Here is a 22,666-nt window from a genome sequence, read left to right as displayed (position 1 = left end):
AAAATCCATCAGAAGTTTCTGAAGAACATCAAAGTCCTCTCATTTAGGAAAGGATACAATCAGATTTTTCTGAAAAATAGAAGTTGGCAAAAAATAGAAACACTCTATTCCTCCATCTTATTCACTCAGGTGGATACCTCACAGGCTACTAAATGCCAATTATATGCAAAAAAAGAGTCTTTTTATACAATCAAGTTAAAGATAGCAATGCAGTATTACATTAAAAGCATGAATGGTCAGGAAACAGTTACGTCTGTAACTTACTTAGTCAATGTTCTGAGTAAACACCTAATTCAACCAGGCTGCACATCTAGAGCATTATTACTTTTTCTGGCCAGCTGCAGCTGAATAATGGTTTTTAGGTTGTAAAACAAACATTACACAGAAGGATGCCAAAAGAAAACTGCACCGTGCTGAAATACTTCCGATAGCCCTTTTAGGATTTAGTTACTATGACATGATGTTATCATAGTTTTTTTAAAAAACAGCAGAATCTTACCCGTTTCCAGGTTGCTAACAGCTGTTTGTCAGACATCTGCTCTGGGTAATCAGCAATTGCAAAGACACAGCCCAGTAGGAAATACTCTTCTGGAACTGGAATAGTTTGGCACATAAAAGAACAAAAAATTAAATACTTACAAGTCTGAAGAGTTCATCTCAGACCATATTTGCTACACTAATCATTCTATTACTATGTTACAAACTTAATTCAATTTTGAAGTATATCTTTCTTGGAAAAAGTAGGATCCAAATTTTCAAAGCTGACAGCCACATCGAAAGGCATAGTTCAGCCCAGTGTTTGTTTTTGTTCTGGGTGTTTTTTTTCCTGGAGGAAGTGGGGCTAAAGGGGCAGAAGGAAGGGGCACCAAAAGGAAAACCTAAGATAACAACTTACTCTTTTACATAGATTAGCTAGGAATAGTCAAAACAATCAAAAAGCTTTCAGTGTTACTAGCATGGACAGAATTCAAAGCAAGGTATGACAACTTTCTATCTGATACTGAATCCACATCAATTTACTACTATTTCCAAAATTTAAGCTGTCTTTCAGTTGTCATCCCTTTTGAAAGGTTCCCCTCTCCCCTCTTCCAAAGGAGAAAAAAAAAAAAATTAAAAATGTTTTGTATGCATAGACTAACACTGTTCTCATGGCATAATTTATATGCCAGTGACATAAAGTATATATTTGACAAGAGAAAGTTCTCAGTGCTGTCAGGTTTTTCAGTTATAATTTAAATTTGTTTGCCTAAAAATTAGTAAACAGGTCCTGAGCCATGAATGACGTTTCTAAATCTTACAATCGCATACTGCAAACACAGCATTATTTTTTAATATTCTATCCCACATTATGTCATGTCATTAGCCAGAAGGCAATCATTACTAACTCTCCACTGCTGGATCGTGTCCAAAAAGTGGCTGCTGTTGCAGTTGTTGATGTTGCTGCTGGTGGTGTTGTGGCTGTTGGGCTGCAACTTGATGCTGTAGTGCTTGAGGCGTCTGAGTTAAGTGTTGTGTTGCCTGATTCTGCATTTGCTGTTGCTGTTGGTGTAATCGCTGTAAGTGCTGCTGCTGCAATTGCTGCTGCTGTATCTGCTGCTGATGATGTTGTAGCTGTTGCTGTTGCAGATTCTGTTGCTGCAGCTGCTGCAATTGTTGCTGCTGTAGCTGCTGCTGCTGCAACTGATGAAGTTGCTGTTGTAAAGCATGCTGCTGTTGGAATTGGAGCTGTTGCTGAGGTCGGTGTAGCTGCTGTTGAGCATGTAACTGCTGCTGTGGAAACTGAAGCTGCTGCTGTGCGAACTGGTGCTGCTGATGAACTTGCTGTTGCTGTTGTGAAAACTGATGAGGCTGTTGCTGTTGGAAAGACTGCTGGGAAATCTGGGGTTGCTGCTGCTGCTGCTGTTGTTGTAGCTGCATAAGTTGCTGAGGTTGAAGGTGTAAAAGAGGATGGTGCTGTTGTTGCTGTGCTTGATGTGACTGCTGTAATAAATGTGTCTCTGGTGTTAGTTTCACTTGGCTAAACAGCACCGCATTTGGATGTCCCTGTTGGCTATGATTTACTTGTTGTTCTAAACTTTTTGTAGGTGCTGAAAGTGATTGTAATATCTAGAAAACAAAGATTAGTTTTGTGACGTTTTTGTTGTCATTCACTTTTAAAAATATTTAAAGAACTACTGGGAAAATTTTCAAAAGAAAAGAGCTATACTTAAATACATTGTGAGCTAAACAAAAATCTTTAACTGTTAATAGCAAAATGAAAGGACAGGACTTAGACATAGAAAAGCATGGAGATACATGGGGCTCCTAATATAAAGCAATGCACATTTTAGCAGAATTTGAGATTAAAACCAATCCCTGTATTATTGATGATATCTCCAATAGCATCATGACTATTAACACTATATTAATGATTACATTGATCAAGTCAAGCAACTGTAATATTAATTTTGCAATCTAGTTAGCCCTTTAAGTTCAAAGTGTAGTTCCTTAGTCTTATTTTCTTTAACCTAAAATTTGATAATAATGCCTCTACTAATTAGTGCTGTTTGAAACATGGGAATTTAATACAACCTTGCCTTCAGGAATATTTAGCTCTATTTTTTAAACCGAATGCCAAAATACAAACATTGGTCTGCCTACCACTACTAGTTTCTTGGGAAAAAAACCCTAACCAACCCATACATAAGAATAATGGATTCTAGGTTTATACAGAGTGCTGAAGTAATCTGGAGCTTAATTTCCTTTTTAGATGTATAATTCGCCCTTATGGGAAAAATATTTTCACACTAAGCAAACACAAGTTAGTAAGTGAGTTTTTAAAGCATCAGAAAAGGGAAAATTAGGCAAATTCCTAATAGATGAGGATGAGTTCTACATATTTATTAAAATATTTTCAGATAAACTGCGTATTAAAAATTAGAAGGAGCAACAGCAAACTCTAGACTCGCCGTTCATGAAGTCTTTTAAACATGAAATCAGCTTTGGTGAATCCTGCAAAGCTTGTTTCCTTCGCCCACACTACTTCATCACATACAGTGTAAACTTCAGTGGTGTGTGTATGCGAGAGAGAGGAATCGAAGCACACCACTAAAAGACGAAGCCAATTAACTGTATCCTCTCAATGAGATGTTCATCAACTCTTCATGAGAGGTGGCTCAAGTGTTTTTCACAATGTGCTTCAAAACTCGGGTTTCATCTAAGTAATTTTGATGTTGTTGGTATAGCACATTTACAACCATGATTGTCAATGCATCACCCATCACTAATGTCTAGACAGCACCACAGCATAAACATTCAATAACTAAAAATAATATACACAAAAATAATGTTTTCGTGGCTCAGTATGAGGAGAGATCTTCATGTTGCTCTCCACAAAGTCCCAAAAGTCAGAATTACAGAAGCTTCAAGACAAATATTTCAAAATAAAGGGATAAAACTTTCAAAAGTGTCCTAGGGCTATATTCAGAAAGTAACTTTCTATCTGAAAAATGCCTTATTGTGACAGATCTTGGCATTCAGCAGAAATCTGAGGTTCAAATTAAACATTAACCTTCCGAGAGTGTACACCAAGACATTAATCCACCCGAGGCTGCTAACCATGCAGGATACAAACTACAATTTAACCTAGCCAGAGAGAAGTTATAAGGCAAAAGGTAGAACTGGTATTCCTCTGGGAAGCAGATTCACAGTTCTAAGATGCAAAGCTTTTCTCCACATGCTGGAAGGTAGCACGGCAACCTACACAGCTGCCTGATACGGTCCTTGAGAACAATCCTTGCACACCATAGTCAAGTCCCTAGTCTAACAGACTTTTGGAGAACAAAGTCTAGCCAAAGCATGATACCATCAACTGCCCTGCAGCTCTATAAATATTACTTACAGAAAAGTACTTCCACAGCAACACCACTAAAAGATTATCTGATAGAACAATGACTGGGTTGTAGATGTGGTGTTCAGACATGAAAGCAGGGGCCAACTTACCAGCACTGCCCAACTGACCAGGACTTTGGCAGTTCTGCTCAGTCCTTACCCAGAAGTCTCAGTCCTTAAACAATTCAAGGCACTGAGAAGAAGGTTTTTAAAAAAGCCTGCATTTCTGTTTCATATTCAAAAGTCATATAGACAACAAAGAACCGACATTTCGGAGCAACTCCACTTTTTGTGTCTAACTACTAGCTGTAAACGTCTCTATTATTCAGGCACCTTTGAAAGTTTTACCTTCAGATGAACATCCAAATAAATGCACCAGTACAATTATTTAAGTAGAAGATACGTCTAACATTTGCCAGCACCTACTTTTCTCATGTTCCCTTCCCATGAACATCTTAGAATTTCAATGCTGCAAGTTATTTCAGTGCATGCTCACTCGCTTTTTATTTTCTTCTAAAAATAAATTCAATACAAAATCTACCATTATTTCAACTACACGAGTGGCATAAGAACGTGTAAGTTAAGACTTCTGCATCATAATCCTGCCGATACTATATAACTTAATGATACCCAGCAGAACACAACATAGAACTGACTCTACTGTGAGAACAATCAATTTCACAGTTTTGTGTGTTTACAGCACAAATAATTCCTTGCACTGAATAAAAAGCCTGAAGGGTAGGAAATCAGGTTTCCTGAACTAGCCAAATAATTCTGGGTTTTTCTTCCCCTCTTACCAAGCAATCAATACTGAAACTCTAAACCATGCTATAGTTAAACACAGCTTTACCCTTCCAAACATTTTTTTCAAATGCATTCTTTCTTCTGTGAGCCTGCTGGGAATGAAGTTATTATGCTGAGGTTACTAATTTGGCCACAACTTCTAAGTAATATGGAGAACTTTTAATCCTTTGTACATTTAAAGAATGATAAAGGTAAGCTGAAGCTCTTGGATATGACAGTTTCTAAGAAAAAGTCCAATATCTTATAAATTAAATATCCAACACTTACATGTGCTACATTTGATGGTCTATTAATCTGCTGAATATCAGCACTATTAGTAATATTCCTTAATGTCCGCATGGCTGGACTCCACGTAGCCATCATTTCCTGTCGATCGGAACTTTGGGCACCTTGTACTGAAGCCATTAGATTGCCTCTCATATCCGGAGGCAAAATATTACCTGGCACTGGTGGGACATTGGCACATAAATTAATTAACCCGGAGTCCTTCCCTTGAGGCAACCTACGCTTTGCTGCAGATGCCTGTGGGATTTCAGCTGGAGTCCAATTCAAATTCCTTTCTTGCTTTTCTGGAGAGGAATCTGAAGAATCATCAAACATCAGTTCCCCTTTTGCCTTATCAGCAGTAGTAGATTTTGGTGAAAAAACTTGATCACCCAAAGGTGATCCTTCTCGAGAAGATGCTGGGCTTGATAATTTTTCATCAGTACTAGCTTCATTTTGAGAATCTTGTTCTTCATTTTCTGCTTCCTCCTCCTCTTCCTCCTCTTCCTCTTCTTCCTCCTTGTATATAATTAAACGAGGATGATAAGGAGTCTCTTCTTTTTTAGTCTTGTCAGCTATACAATCCAGTACCCAGTCTGGCGTCACAATTTTAATGCTGTCCCGTTTACAAGCACATTCATATTTTTCCTGAAAAATAAAAAAAAATTCAAAGACAAAAAATCCCAAATAACTTTTTTGAGGGCAGGGCTATAGCATGGAGAGTGAGACCACAAGAGGCTGTTCAATAACCGCAAGTGAGCTCTCCCAGAACCAACAGGACAGACTACACTGCTGTGCACAACCACGAAGTTCCAAAAGATTAAAACAAAACCCTCCGCACTTACAATGTAAAGGACTCAGAGGGCACAACTGCAGAAGATTAAGTCTTGACTTGCAAAAACACCACTACCCATATTCTTCTCAAACCCAATCACCAAAGGATTCGAAAAATCATGAAAATTAGTTCTGAAAAAGCCTTCAGAACTCCAGCAACTAGCAACATCAGAGTCAATACTAAGATGCAGCTGATTTTTAGGTGGACATTAAGGTGAGTCTAAATAGTGTTTATACTTACATTTTCTCCACTAAAAAAAAAAAAAAAGGCAAAAAAAACCCACCATGTAAAAGCATTTAGGGAAAAATCAGCATTTCACAATAGAGACAAGTATTTACAAGGTGATCACTGAAAAAAAATGCATTTCAGTAGGAATATAAATCAGAAATCAGTGGGTTATTTCCCACACACCTTCTCAGAAGCCACAAACTGCGACATTGCCTGCAATTTTAAAGTTACACTTCTCTCCAAATCTTAGCTAAATCCATTCCAGGGAGAGGTTATAATGTTGACAAAGTAGAAAACTTTATCCCTCCCTCCTTCCTTATAATTCATCATTTGAGTATATATACAAAGAGAAAAACTTCACAGTTTCCTTTCCTAAGAAATAGAAATAGACACAGAATCAGTGCTCTATTTATTCAAACATCCTGTTTGATGGAAACCCCTCACAAATATCAAAACAGTGCGGGGAAAAAAAAAAAAAAACTTTCTTTAGCAGATTTGAAACTAATTTCAGGATCTAATATTTAAAAGTGATTGTATGTCAAACAATATAAATTAACAACCAGCACATTCAGAGGAAATTAATTTAATTTAATGCTTCTCTAGAGTTACTTCCTACAATGAAACTGTCATTCATACACAATAAAGAGATTACAGATGAAACCAAGTTTATTTGCAGATATGAGTTTTCGTTCTTTCCTTCTTTGTGGTAAGAATTATTAAGAATCTTGTTTTATCATCTTGTGTCTAGTCAAAGCAATCATTTAAGTTTTCACTAGTGTCAAAACTGTTCTCATTACAAACTGCTACACATTCCCTTGTAGTAGTATGTCAGAGCAGCACGACCAGAAGTATTTCAAGTAATCAACCTATAAATTTGTTCCCATTCAACGATTACATAAATTAAACAAGGTATTTATTTTATCCTACAGACATGAAAAGCTACTGTGGTTTTTTTTCAGTTCCTTGACTGGCAAGCTCAAGACAACATCTTTTGCTCTAAAAAGCTTATGATTTAAGGCAACACTTCTTAAATGTGTACCATTGCCTCTTAAAAACACCATCTTAAGTAGCAAAGCTCTTTGTCCAAGCATTACATTTTGTTGTGATGGAGAAGTCAACTAGAGTGGTGTTCGGTACACCCTTCTAACTCTTCCCCAAAAGAAACATAATGCACTTAAAGAAAAAAAAAGAAAAAAAGCACAAAATACCAAAAAACCCAAACAAACAAACACCACACACCAAACAAACAAAACACCACCCCTCCCCCCAAAAAACCCTACAAAGGCTCTTACAGTTTCAAATGAAACAAGGAAGAAAAAGCAAGCATTACCCATGTCCATACTTTCTCTTCTCCCAATGCCAGCCCATGTTTTATTTTAAAGCACTTCCCTATGTATTACACACGCAAGTTTATTGCCATCCTACCAGCCACAGGTTCTTCTCTATCTTAACATTAGATACTTTACATTAATTCCAAAATATTAAAAGGGTCATTGGTGGTATACTCATTTTGTATAAAAGCATATTAGAAACTTGACAAAGTTTTACAGATTTATGTAAGAAGGTAGTGTGTAGAATCTGATCTTACAGTTAGTCACATTCAAGTAACTAACCTGTGTGACCCCTCCCACTGATTTGAATTTTTTTTTAAAAATGGTGATGGAAACATGCTCATGCTATTTAAGGACAAAAAAATAAACTACACAAAAAAAAACCGAAATGAAAAAACTTGCTCCACCCACCACATTTAACTAAAAACATCCAAACAATCATTTTTTAAGTGAGCTTCAATTCGGTTTTAAGTATTTTCAGTCTGAACAAACACACTAAATCAATTACAAATGTCTTTGTTCTTCAGCAAGAGGAGTACCTGAACACTTCATGAAGTTCCAGTGAACTATTATAACCAAAGCATTACTACCATTATAGTAGAGAAGGCTACTCTGATATGCTACATGCTGCCTTTAGCCAGTTACCTAATCCTTCTAATTCAGTTTCTCTGCGTACACACAACAACACCTGACTTACAGTGAGATTTGGACAGACTAGAGAGATGGGCAATCACCAACGGTATGAAATTTAACAAGAGCAGTGTGCCCGATTCTGCACCTGGGATGGGGTAATCCTGGTTATACATACAAACTGGGGGACAAGAGGCTGGAGAGCAGCCCTGTGGAAAGAGATCTGGTGGTTTGGGTTGACAGCAAGTCAAATACAAGTCAAAAGCGTGCCCTTGCAGCCAAAAGGGACAACTGTGTCCTGGGGCACATCAAAGACAGCACAGCTAGCCAGTCGAGGGAGGTGATTGTCCCACTCTACACAGCACTGGTGTGGCCCCACCCTGAATACCATGTGGAGCTCTGGGCACCTCAGTTGATATAAGAAGGACATCCAACTATTAAAGTGTGTCCAGAGGAGGGCAACCAAGATGGTGAAAGGTCTCAAGGGCAAGACTGAAGAGCAGCTGAGGTCACTTGGCTTGTTCGGCTTGGAGAAGAGAAGGCTGAGGGGTGACCTCATGGCAGTCTACAGCTTCCTCACAGGGGGCAGCGGAGGGGCAGGTGCTGATCTCCTCTCCGGTGGCCAGCGATAAGACACGAGGAAAGGGAATGAAGCTGTGTCAGGGGGAGTTCAGACTGGACACTAGGAAAAGGTTCTTCACTGAGAGGGTGGTCGGTCATTGGAACAGGCTCCCCGGGGAAGTGGTCACGGCACCCAGCCTGTCAGAGCTCAGGGAGCATCTGGACAATGATGCTCTTAGTCACATGGGTTAGTTTTAAGCAGTCTTGCAAAGAGCAAGGAGCTGGACTAAATGATCCTTATGGGTCCTTTCCAACTTGAGATATTCTATGATTCTGTGAGGGGAGTGATCTGAAGTATGACTACTTTTTTCACCAGCTGGATAGGAATGCTGTGTTATGGTTTATCCTACCATCTCTCTTTAAGAGGAATGACTTGAAGGATTTTGAGACACCTCTTTTCTTTAAGAAAAAAAAAAAACCAACAAAAAGGAAAATAACCTGTTCCTCCTCCCACTCTCTTTATTCCTCTCTCTGTCACAACATTGAAGGGCATTTTACACAATTTTTCAATTTTGGCCATCATTTTTCTTCACTGATTCTGTGTCTACGGGCTTACATATCACTATCACTAACAATTATGACATGTCAAAATCAGGTTAAGACAAACAGAATAAAGAATAAAATGCTTTACTCAACCAGAAGTACAAATACCAATATGAAATTGAACATCTTTTGAATTAATCAGGCTTAAAGCCACACAGAAAATAAATATGAACTGAATAGCTGCAATGCATAATTGTGTTGAATTTAGCTGTTCAAGACTAATGAACAGTCTTAAGACTGCTAACTTCAGGGAGATGGAAAATTTTTGATTATTCAAAAGCAAATGAGAGCTACAACAAGAAGAACTGTACATGTAATAAACTCTTACCCCCTTTGGCTCAGGCACAATCAAATGAGTACACTTATTATTGAGGCTCAGCTGGCAATTCCCTCCATAAAAAGTAATCAAAGCCCACAGCGTATTTCGGTCTTCAGATGAAACCTAAAAGGAAGGTAAATAAGCCTTTTAGCTCCATGCAACCAGCTGCCTTTTTCAGTACAATCCATGACATGCCATTTACAAGTCTGGCTAATGTATTACCTATCACTTTTAAATACCAAATTAGCATGAAAGTTATGGAGAAAAAAAGGGTGACAAAGAGACACAAGAAAAGACATTAAACAATAATTTTTAACCTGCACAGAGAAAAACAAAACATTCTTCACTCCTGAAAAACTCAACATTTAATATATCACCTTCCACAAGAGAAAAAAGTCAGTGATCAAGCAAACAAGAATTATTTATCTTAGACAACCTGTTTAAATACATTAAACAGAATTTTAACAAGCAGAAGAAAATAACAGCCTGTGTAAACACATGAAGGGTTTATTTTTAACAATTTATGTCACAGCGACGTCCCCCACCCCTGCTAAGAAAGCCACGTTTAAGCCATTACCGTTCAGAGTTAGTGACACTATTACAGTAATAATTTGTTAAAAAATCTAATGCACATGTACACATATATTCCTTTAACACCTAGGGCCTTATCCTGTCCATCCGCACACACAAACTGGTCACCAAAAGCCTTCTCAGATCTATAGAGCTGGCTATGAACACGAGCCACTGAAGCACCACCTTTCCACTTACTTTACTTGCTGACACTGTTGTTAAGGTTTCAGTGCATAAGCAGGTAAAACACGTTGACTGAATATTCTGTTAATGCCGAAATAGAAGAATAGGAGCAAAGACTTTACAGTCTAGTGTACTCTGCATTTTAGAATCACCATATGGCTGAATAAAAGATAAATCACTGATTTCACAGTTTGAAATGTTCATGCCTTCATTTTCAGTGAAAAACTGTTTTAGGTGATAATTAACCTAACATACAGAAAAAAAAGTCATAGTACTTGGTATCTCTCCTCAAAAGCAAAGCATTGCAGACATATTGTACATTGGAGCAGACTGAAAGGTGGTTCACTTCTTACCTGAGAGAGACAGGCAGTGACTCCAAAAAAGATCTGACACGATTCTGGAGAAAAGCCATTTACACTGGAAAGCAGGTGTCAAGGATGCAAAATAATTTAAATTAGTTTCCTGAGGGACATTAGAAGGAAATTAAACAGTGTGCATAGTACTTCTCAGATATTATCAAGTATTTGACCATTCAAAACCAGTTATCTTTTAAAGCATGCTTGCTGTTTCCAATTCAAGTTTCATGCATGAGGAAAAAACTGAGGTGCAAACTGGATCAGGACACCTCTAATATTATGACCGATTTTGATGACATTAAAAACTTCCCTCTCCCCAGAACATCTCCCTCAGCCCATCTCAGGATGCTAAACACAGGAAGTTTAAGTTACAGGAGTCAAGTCATTACCAAGAACTTCTTTTCATTATCAAGTGCTTATTTTCCACGCTTAAAAATACAGGAGAATCTGAAGAAGAAACTTTTGCTACAGCCAGCAACACACAATATAGAAAGAATATGATGCAAAAGAAATTTGATAAAACAAGTCAGACCAAGAAAAGCATGTTTTTCTAAAATAAAAGGTAATAGCAGTCACCTGTAGAAAGTAACAGTGCCTTTTTTTGCACGCTTACTAAAAAAAAAGTGGCAATGTGGTGGACGACTTAATTTAAAACCAGTAAGAAATAAAAGCAGTCTTATTTAAGTTAAAAAGTAATACAGAAGCCAGAGGTTTCAAAACCAGTAAAGTTTGGTAACCCAATGGTAGAATTTTTGATTGAAGACATTTCGTGCAACTTAACCTGCCCTTTGCAATTTCACAAAGACTGGAAAAGTAGAAAGAGCTTCAAAAGCAGTCTTATTTAAGTTAAAAAGTAATACAGAAGCCAGAGGTTTCAAAACCAGTAAAGTTTGGTAACCCAATGGTAGAATTTTTGATTGAAGACATTTCGTGCAACTTAACCTGCCCTTTGCAGGAAGTAGGAAGAGCTTCCTAGCATACAACATGGTTATTAAGTCCACAAAAGGCCCTGAACAACAAACATATCAAGGGACAAGTTCATATGTCAAGAAAAACAACATACCAAACAAAGTATTAGAGAGAATATCTGCAAACAGTAGTAGGGTATACAGTAAACAGTATACGCAAGTATCAAATCTTCCACAGCTCAGTTTTTTCTACGGAGGTATAACACTGCATTGGAAGTTGGCCAGGCAACAGAAATGGGGAATCTAGGAGCTACTGTGAAACACAAACTGAGAAAACATCACACTGGGATATAAAAAAAAAAAACCTAGAAACACAGCCTGGAACTAACACAAAGCTTTTCACCATGCTTTCAAAATTCAATAAGATCTCTGGTAGCAAGGGGTCTTTGTTTTCAGATGCAGGAAAGGGATAGATAAATGAAAACAGCATGTGAAAAAAAGCAGTGAGAATTTTTACAGACCTAGTAAATATGACTTACAAGTGAAAACTGAAAGACCAGAATTCATGTGTTTAAGAACACATTTAAGACAACACACCTTCAAATCCTTTAAAGGCTGCCAAATGAAAAGAGAAGTAATTTGTTCTCCCTGTTCAGAGTGGCTCAGATAAATCAAGACAGGCTTAGATGGCAGCATGGTAATGGGGTTAAACTCTAGCAACACAACAGTGAAGCACTGTAAGGTGATTGGGGAGACTATGAAATCTCCACTGCAGGAGCGGCGTATGAAAAAGGAGAGAACGGTTTGACAGAAGTGACCTGGGAAAGACAGACAGACCAGCTGACGTCTCCCTTTTCTACACTTCTGTATGATTTTTTTTGTTACGATACATGCAAATCTTGCTGGAAAAAAATGACTATAGAAACAGATGTGCATCATGTTACAATTACACATGGAGATCTTTGTAATGAAACAAAATTACTCTCCCCATGTTGTTGACAGATGATGCACCAGCAATACTTGAATTCTGAGACCCACAAGAGACAACACACAGCAAGCTGACAACAAAGCCCAAAGCACTTTAAAACTTACGAACAGATTACTGCCATTATCCAGAATACTCCAGGAAGTTCAAGTCTGATGAACATCCTAAATTTCACTGTGTTGCTTAGTATCTCATCTAAGGTTGAGATTCAGTACTGGATCTTTCAAAAATGTACAGTTGTCTACTCCCTGCCTCAACATCTGCTGGCACACAAAGCAGCAACAGCTTGGCATTTAATTTTAAGAGGTCCATCAGCTTGACTGCAGCTTGCAGTCTCTGAAGAATAGGCGTGAAATAGACCCTCTTAAAACAGTTACAGGCAGCACAACAATGATTTTCCAAGTGGGTCTGGAAAACAAAAAAAGAACGAATGCAACAAAACTTTTTTTCCTCCTAGAAACAAAAACTCAAAGTGCTCTGACCCTCTTCCATCTGTACAAGACCGTGGAAAAATAAGCCTTCCTCATTCTTGCTTTTGCTGCTATCAAGAGAATTAAGAAGTAAATCACCAGCCCTCTTTCTGGAATTATAACTGAGGTTTCCACAAACAAAACTGTCTTCCCTTCTCCAGGAAGGCTGCTTCCACATTCATTTTTCTGTTACTTCCCTTCAACTGCAGGTTAGTCAGATTTCGCAAACATCAGTTAGCAAGGAACATGAGAACACTCTGCCTTCAGAAGTGCCCCCCCGGTGAAAACAACTTTCACAGCGGAATATTAAAATGTATTTATAAGAAACAGGCAAAATTAGTACGCTTTTATATTGTACTAAATCCTTCTATCAATCTATAAGGCTCTTATTAGACCCATACATCTAACTGCCAAAAGATGTTTCTAAGACTTGTTTCTTCAGAAACTCAATGACCACTTTGAGCATTACATCTACAAATTAAAACATAAAAGACGAAAATGCAGAATCTCAAACCTCTGCCTAAACAGGGTCCAATACCAATCAACTGGAAAAAGTAAGCTATTAACTACCATATTTTTTTTCATTATGGTAGTACCTGAAACCCTAATGAAAGGCCGGATGCCACTGCACTAGAAGTCGTAAAGAGACTGAAACAGAACAAAGACTTAACAACCCATTTTAGTGAACACTATAAGGCTCAGAATAAAATCTAAAAACACCAGGTTCTAAGGACATGAAGTCAAAGGTCCAAAGACACATTTATTGCTGACAGGTGTACAAAACTTCCTTCTTCCATGCAACCCAAGAATACGATACTACTGAGACCTGGTCTTTTAATTTGGCCATTCCTATATACCGGCAATAAAGCCTTCCTGAGCAATAGCCATTCAGAGCTACATTCACACGTTTATTGCTACAATTTAGTTATGGACTGCATCGCTCAATGGTTTTATCTGTTGATTTCTCTTCTGAGAATGCATTAACGTCAGCTCCTAGAGCATCATTCTTAAAAGCCCTGGTTTCTGACAAAAGACCAATTTTCTAATAGCAGAACCTCTCCGTCGGAAAGAGCAGCACTAATCATGCAATGCTAAATGACTTCAGCCTGAAAACATAGCTAATTCCAAGCTATTTCATTATTTTTTCAACCAGTCTTGAGGAACAGGGAGAAGGCTTACAGATGTGTGATACAACCAACGGTATGCTCCCATACTGATGATGAAAGGAACATAAACACATTTATTATTTCCAGATGCAAAAACACAGAAATCACCAGCCTAGATCACATCAAAGTAATCAAATTATTCTTAATACAGGAGTAGGTCTGCTAATTTGGGTTTTGCCATGTAATGTTTGCTGCATTTTTTTCATTTGGAAGCCAAGTCATTAATGGAAAACTTTCTTCCACTTAGGTCAGAAGACTATCCGTGACTATGGCAAGTGTTTCACACTAACTGCCAAATCTTATCTTACACATTGATTATCATGATCAAAACAGCCGCAAAGACCTCACTACAACATTTTATCTGATGAATTCAATGCTTTCTCTTCCTACAATTCACACCCTGAGCTGAATTCTCTTGGAAACATAAAGAAGATACAGGTTATTTCCAAAATAGTTGAGACACTGCGGGATGCAAAGGCACGTACCTTCAAACACCGAGTATAAAACGTGAAGTCTGACTCACTGAAGCACATTAAGACCTGAATCCCTAATATGAACACCTGGATTCGTGCATCTACCGTCTCTTGTTTTCCATTACAGGCACGACCACCTGCTAACCTCATTCTAAAATGAGATCTCATGCCTGACAGCATACATCCCTTGTCCTGGCATTGTTTGTTGCAATCATCCCCTCCTATCTGTACTGAAATTGAACATCCTACTTCAGCTTTTCCATACACAGAATTTTTATCATGAATGGTCTGAGAAAAAGATGCCTGAATTTTTTTCTGTAATAATAGCCATTGTCACCATTCCTATGATCCAAAGAAAAAAATTAGTGGAACATAAATAAAAATTAAACATTAATAACTAACAAGAAGAGGAAGAAATATGCCATCCATATGCAAGAATGTATGTTCCAAACAAGTTAAGAAACATAAATTTAGCCAAACATGAAAAACAAGTGTCTACCAAAGGAACTAGGGAAGTGATTGTGCCCCCATACTCGGCACTGGTGAGGCCACACCTTGAATCTGTGTTCAGTTTTGGGCCCCTCACCACAAGAAGGACATTGAGGTGCTGGAGCAGGTCCAGAGAAGGGCAACGAAGCTGGTGAACAGCCTGGAGCACAGGTCTTACAAGGAGTGGCTGAGGGAACTGGGGTTGTTTAGTCTAGAGAACAGGGGGCTGAGAGGAGACCTTATCACTCTCTAAAACTGCCTAAAAGGAGGTTGTAGTGAGGTGGGTGCTGGCCTCTTCTCTAAAGTAACAAGTGACAGGACAAGAGGAAACGTCCTCAAGTTGCACCAGGGGAGGTTTAGGCTTGATATTAGAAAAAATTTCTTCACCGAAAGAGTGATCAGGCATTGGAACAGGCTGCCCAGGGAAGTGGTGGAGTCACCATCCCTGGAGGTGTTCAAGAAACGTGTAGATGTGGTGCTTAGGGACGTGGTTTGGTGGGTTAGGTGGTGTTGGGTTGACGGTCGGACTTGATGACCCTTGAGGTCTTTTCCAACCTTAATGATTCTAGGATTCTATCCAACAATGGGAATACTAACACTATCTGTTAATAAATTGTTACTTATAATACAGTGTCAATATAAGTAATTGTGTATTTATCCTTTACTTAATTCTGCTTTGAGAAAAGGCAGAATAGGCCATTCCACTCTAAACCAACATTTGCCCCCTTACTGCACTCCAGTGTTTTGCCTGGATCCTCACAGTTAATTATCAACTTCAGCTAAAACATTTTGAGTTCATTTGATGACAGTTTTCTTGCAAGTGCCTATTAAGCACCCAAAATAGCCAGAGGGACAGGGAAACTGAAGAAAGACAAAGAAGCTCCAAGCATGCCATAATCTTGGCAAGCAAAACGCATCCTATCATTTTAAGAAGTTCAGCTGTACATATTCGAAACAATCTTTAATGCCTCAGTGTTATCTATTTTAACATGTTTCCTACAGAACTGATTCAAATTTGAACTTAAAGGATACGGCAGAAGAGCTCCACAGCGAACAGACAAGATCACCCAGGAAGGCTGAAAAATAAAAAAAAAACACAAGACATTAAAAACCTTGTTTCGCATGTGTGAAATATGAATTACCTTCCAAGTTCGTACTATAGCTGGTTTCAATATACATCTCCCAGCTTTTAAGTGTTTCACAGACATTGTAATTAGGCCTTTACAAAAAAAGACCATTCTGATTTATTTCTAGGAGTTAATATAAAGACTGCTCAAGTTGTGAAGCAACATGCAAGCAAGACCCCTTTCTCTTGTCCTTCTATTGTGCCAGGAAAACCATTTACAGTATTTATTCATCCTCTCCCTTTTCTCAGTTTTCCCTGCTCTAAAAAAAAAATCCCTTACCTTACACTCATCACCAAGGAGTCAGGAACCATAACCTTATATAGAAAGGACTTTCTCAACACACAAGGGTGAGGGCTGCCAAGCACACAGGTGATGACCCCTAACCGACAGTCTTCTGGGACAGTATTCCTCCCTCTGGGAGAGAGGGAGGTGATGGAGAAGAGAGGAGGTAACAGGACAGTGGTCCCAATACAGTATGTAAGGAAGAAGGGTGAAAGAGTGGCATCATGTTCAGTATGAAATGACATCTCCTCAAAAAACAAACAAGTATATTGTGGTAACTATGTACATAGTGTCCCAATTCTTGCTATTCCCTCTCCCTTAGAAAAAGTCATTAAGAAAATTAACTAAAACCACCTAATTCATAACTCCTCAATCCCATGGAAAAAAATGGGAGATTTTCCTCCCTCAAGTTTTCCTTATTCTGTATTAATTTCTCTTGATAACAAGCTGCCTTTGCCTTTGACTTCCATTCCCTTAATTCTTAGCCTAATCTTCTTGATTGAAGATCATGCTGTGATGTTTTCAGGTCAAACTAAGTGACATTACTGAAAGACTTGCTCTCGTTTGGCAAAAAGTTTAGCTAATAGCAGTTATAAAGAAAATTAAGTTATTTAAGTAAACGGCATTAGAAAGCAAAAAGCACTGGCACCATGTTGATGTCCTTCCTTCACATGAGAATGGCAGCAGTCTTCTTGTTTATCAGATTAAAATTATGCTGCAGAACAGTTCAGGAAAAGGAACTAAAAACTAATCAGCACACCCACCATAACCATAATGTCTCTAGCTAAGCACCTTTTATTTTTTGGAATTAAATAATACTTCTGCACTGCCAGGTGAACTCTCATGACATAACCTATCAAAATTCTCCACTACCACCTGCAACTGTATGGAAAAATAACCCAAAATCATGTACTCAAAGGTACTGGCAGTGAAATACTAGTGTTCTTCCTTCTTGCTAAATGACACATTCACATTTGCAAACATGAAGCCAGAATCTTTCACTGGAAAAATAACCCAGTATTGCAAGACAGCAGCAAAATACCGGCAATTCCAGTATAAGAAAAAAAAAAAAAAAGACAACTTCCTACTGTTTAAAATTAGCATAATACACATATGCAGGATCAATAAAATAATTTTGCACCTTGCAAATCACATGTGTTTTAAAAACCCCTCATCAGTCTAACACTTACTCTAAATTGAGGTTTTCCATTGCCAGAAGCCTGTAAGATCCTTCCCATCAGAAACATTTCTAAAGCACAGCTAACAGGACACCATCTCACAGATGACTGAAAGACTATATTAACAAAACCAAAAAAAACCCCAAACCACTGACAGATACAGAGCAACAAGAGAAAGGAGAAAAGAGAATTGCAACAGAAGTCTACCAGTCAGGATACAAGTTTGTGTAACAAGAAGAGAAGATTTTTAAAAGATATGTTTCATTTGGTCATCATCCAAACATGCACGTTTTCTGTTATATGAAGAATCCATGTCAGTACTTTTGACAGTAGGATGGATGAGTCATTCACCTTTACCACGGGGAGATCAAAAACTTCACGAGATTCTCCAACTTCTGGATTGTCCCCATCTTCTGAAATAATATGTGAAGCCAGTGCATTGTAAGAAACTTCCTTTGCTTTCCCGGCTTTCAGAAGTTGAATAACCTAAACCCAAAAGAGAAGAGGGAGAAGTCAACAACTTTTAGCACCTTTTATTTGAGAAAAATGTTAAGGCAAGAACACATAACACATAGGAGGAATTAATATGACCTTCTCTCTTGGTTGTCCTCCTGTAAGCGTCTAGCACTCTTTTTGAAGTTGCCAAATGCATCCCACTTAAAACCTGATCACCAATGGTTTACACCTCTACCATATTTTAACCAAACAAGTTGAAGATTTACCTTCCAAAATAATTCAGGCTGGGGCAGAAATCTGGAAAGTGTCAACATTTTTCCAAAACATATATTCCTCAAAAAACATCTCAAAATAATTTTCTCTCGGGCAGGGTAAGAAAGCCGTTCTCTTTAGTGTTTGTTTTTGTATACAGTAGCTTTGGAAGCATTTGAATATACTTTAAAAGAAGAGCTTAAGGTAAAAAAAAAAAAGGTAACCCAATGATTGCCTTAGAAAAAGTAACATCACGACTCTCCATTGCAGTCTTCGTAAGAATTCTTCCAGAACTGGCAAGTTATTTACTTGGACAAAGAGAAAACCAAAATGTTCATGTATTTTCTGTAAATGTTCATTTAACAGCTAAGAAAATAATTCCACCTTCACCAAATGCATTTGGTTACAATATTTCTAGATCCAATCAATATACCTCATCCCAGAGCATATGAGTAAGTCTGAAGAAGCCATCCAGCTGCTCCAAACAATGCAGCCAGACAGGAGAACCAAGGAGAGAACATGTCTAATACCCCCTTGATATCAGAAGGATCTGTAATCCAAAAAGAGTTGTAACCACTGCCTTGGGAAGGGAAAACATTCTAACAAAGGTTTGACATATTGGGAAAAGAAATGATAGAGGACAGAGAGCGATTTAGAGAAATAAGACAGAAAAAAAAAAAAAAAAGTAGGACACACGGCACCTAAGTTGCTACCTTAAATAGCTGGAATTGAAATTTCTCACTCCATCTTTCTGTCCTCAGAAAATGCAAAACACCTCGCAACTCACAAGTCACATCTCACACCTATTTTTGCAAGGCCCATATAGAAGTTGTTGGTTTAAGAGTTCTGCTCTCTCAGCTCAATGGTAGAGATCTATCTGATGAATCCAGCCCTTCCCCCAAAAACAGGCCTCACTTTTATTTGAATGAAAGTGACAGAGAAGATACTGGGCTGTAAAGGGAAGGAACACTGCCTTTGTAAGAGGATGCTTTACCCACAACGGTGAAGAGCAGAGCAAGGCACTGCACTCAAACCAAATATTAAGTAATTGGTCCTTAAGCGATTACTACCCACCCTGTACACCAAACAGGAGAGAGAAGGCTCTGAAAAAGAGTCTTTCAAAATGTTGTGTCAGGCTCTTATAAAGCATCTACGCTAAGCAGAAAAACAAGGATGGAAAAGTTGCCACTCAGTAAGGAGACAATTTTGGCATTTCCTGACCAAGTACTTGACCTTAAAACTTCATTTAAAAACAAAAATCAGATTCTTTCTGCAGTGGATGAATATGTGGTATTGTCAAATTAAAAAATAATTACTCTAAAACAATCAAGAAGATTGATCACAAGCTTGCTGTTCTTGCCACCACACAGTTCAGGAACAGGACAGGATGTTTCCATTTTACACACCAATCTCCTGAATCACAGGATACCTTCCTGCATGAAATCCAGTTACCCACAAGGTAACACAAGATGCAGTAATTCCAATGGAAAAAGCTAAATCAAAATCAAGCACTTCTGAAAACAGTAGATACTTAAGAACAGCCCCACCACACAAGCTCCTCATCTCACGCAGCTTTCCCCGAGTTACAAGCCCCATTTAACTATTTGTTTCTGGGAAGGGTAAAACTGGGAGTGAGTGTAATGAAACCTGAGCACCCAACTCTGACAGCATGAGAAAGAAGTTACAAATAATGAGTGAAAAGTATGATTTTTTTTTTAATATCAAAACAATGCTCCATTAAAGAGTCTGTGCAGAGTCTGTTTATACAAAAAGTTACACTAGTTTCAGGTAGCAAGTTTAAACACCATCTATATGAGATATACTTCATATGATTATATAAAGTGGTATGAAAGAGACTTTTCCTAATTTAGCTCACGTCAACTTCGAAACTCCTCTCAGAACACGACTTCTTCAGTTTAGTTAGTGCCTGGACTGAAAAGCTGTATAGGCACCATTAAAGAACTTCACCTATACTAGTATCTTCCATATACCTGTACCTAGAAAAAAAAATGCTGAAAAGCCCTAATATGATCATTGTAAAAATGCTGCATTTTAGGCCTTAGCTTAAATCCAGTGAAATATCATGTTTTGTGCATATAAATTTTATCTTTGTTCTCTCCCACTAATATCTGTGTTGTAAGAAACAAGAGGAATAGTTCAAAACAAAGAAGTAACTCAATGGGCATAAAAAAAAAATTAAAATAATAATAAACCAAGAGATAACCAGAAACCAAATATCCTGCTCAAAGTCCTTATGCTGCACTTTTATCTCTTTCTGTACAAAATACTGATTTTAACTGGTGTTACCAAAGCACGATGGTTTGTATTTACATCTTTTAGGAAAGCAGGAAAAGCATTTATTAAAAACATAATAGCTGGCAACTACTCATCAGCCCCTGTAAGGTGTGAGTGAGCAGCCAAGTGCACAACCCAATGGAACGGATTCAAAGTTGAGAGCCTGCAGCCTAATTCTCCCTCATTTACCAAAGAACATCCAGGCACAGTTCCAGACTTTTGTTTCCCTTCTAGTTGATGCTGCATATGTTTTAATAGGTAGTGGGTATGCAGTTATTCACCTGAACATATTACCTTTTTCAGAGTGCTCACTTCTGTTAGGCCTGCTTTAATATTTATTAAGACAACTGGTCTTCCATGAAACCATTTGGAAACTTAAGCTGATCAAAGTGCCCTCCTCCCCAAAAGATGAGGGAGGAAACTTCTTCTCAAAATCAAACTAGCATCTGTTTGCATATAAAGTAAAAAACTTCAAACATATTTGTAAGTTTTACATTAGTAAAGGAACAACATTTCATGATAAAAACTGTTTAAAAGCTATTTCTAGAGTTCAGTTTAGTCTTTCTCCTTTCTGTCTGGGTCCAGAACACAACTGGTAAATACTCCTCTTGTTCAGGTTGCTCCCAGGGTACCACAGAGGGCAGTGGCAGAAGGGAGGACAAAGGCACCCACCAAGAACTGGCCCAAAGCTCAGCACAACACATTTCCTCACTCTGACTTGGCTCCACAGCCCAACCCAGGCAGGACTCTGCCCTCCCTGGTGCCTCGTGCTCCCAAGGGCTCACCAGTGCAGGCATCAGCGCAGACAGGAGCAAGCCCTGGCCTCCGTGTAACGCTGTGCCATGCCAGCAAGCTCTTTCAGAATCCAGAGCACCAGAGGGAACAGTCTTAAGCCAGGCCAGCCGGACACAGAAACAACTCAGATGCACATGACTTCTCAACTGGAGCATCACTCATGAAGAGAAAGTGGCTGAACAGCTTCCAGCACGACCTGATCTAGGAAGGAGCGTAGCCGCTTCTGTGCGGTGCTGTGCCTGACCTTATCAACTCCGCCAGAGCCACCTTCTGTGTCTGCCTGCAACCTAGAGAAGCCATCCACAAATAGAGGAGAATTTAGTGTACCTAATATAGAGCAAATCAAAGCCCTTAGACAATGGCATTAATTGTTAAGAAGAATAACACTTAACATAAGAAAGAAAACTAGCTTAAGAGAATGCTTGTTTACCCAGTTCATGGGAATACCGCTGATGGTCTTGCTATGCCAACACAAAACTAACTACGTGCCTTTCAGGACACTGTTTATATGACAAATTATATACAAGAGTCCTATGGGGTTTTGCACTCATCTTCATACATGTAATATTGCTGCTATAGGTTTTTTTTTAAATACAAGAATTGTTATTCAAGCTCTAACACACTGTCAATAATTTTATGTCTAAAGGCCTTGGGATTTTTCTCCTGTTCTTTAACTACAGTCCTAGACTGTGTTTCTTTCAGCATATAGCCCTATTCCTATGAATAAAAACCACATCAAGAGGTCAGTGCCTATGCCTCAAGTTCACTTAAAGGCCTACAGGACTCAGTGCATGCCAGGACGCGAGATTAACAGAACCCAGCGGTGAACAAAGACTCAACTGCAGCAACTACCAAAGAACCAAAGACTTTCATTTCAATGTGAAACATGTAGCGAACCGTTTGCATGAAGGTGCTGTCCTAAAGCTAGATATGGTAAACTTCAAACACTTGTCTAATTGCACACACCACAGAAACTTTTTTTAACCACTTTCACCCAACATGACCGGGTGTTATTAACTGTACGGCCAACCTTGTGCTCCAGGACACTGCCCCACGCCAGAGGGATGGATGGTCACTTGTCAGCACCTTCCGCCCCTTGCCTGCTCTGGACCCGGGCAGGGAAACACGGACATGGCACGGTAATCACACCAGCACCTCCGTGTGCTCAACCGCTCTGAGAGGTCCCGGGCGGTGCTCCTCAGGGACCGAGGCGGGAGGGGTGTCGGCTCGGGAGGG

The 22,666-nt window shown here is 38.7% G+C and overlaps 1 protein-coding gene across 1 annotated transcript in view; it reads right to left on the bottom strand.

Annotated features, from left to right (window-relative positions):
- The window catches only part of PAXIP1 (PAX interacting (with transcription-activation domain) protein 1), a gene marked incomplete at its 5' end in the record, with an annotated part of 31,532 nt that extends 13,414 nt beyond the window's left edge, over positions 1-18,118 (bottom strand). The window contains 7 exons of the mRNA XM_010072456.1: positions 500-594; positions 1,386-2,106; positions 4,942-5,586; positions 9,455-9,568; positions 10,552-10,615; positions 16,078-16,121; positions 17,984-18,118. Coding sequence (XP_010070758.1) covers positions 500-594; positions 1,386-2,106; positions 4,942-5,586; positions 9,455-9,568; positions 10,552-10,615; positions 16,078-16,121; positions 17,984-18,118 — 1,818 coding nt within the window. The remainder of the gene's footprint in view (positions 1-499; positions 595-1,385; positions 2,107-4,941; positions 5,587-9,454; positions 9,569-10,551; positions 10,616-16,077; positions 16,122-17,983) is intronic.
- Between the last annotated feature and the right edge of the window lie 4,548 nt (positions 18,119-22,666).

The sequence above is a fragment of the Pterocles gutturalis genome, unplaced genomic scaffold (assembly GCF_000699245.1).
Source record: "Pterocles gutturalis isolate BGI_N339 unplaced genomic scaffold, ASM69924v1 scaffold8987, whole genome shotgun sequence".
In the NCBI taxonomy this organism is placed as follows: Eukaryota; Metazoa; Chordata; class Aves; order Pterocliformes; family Pteroclidae; genus Pterocles; species Pterocles gutturalis.
This window is presented reverse-complemented; position numbering and strand designations above follow the sequence as displayed.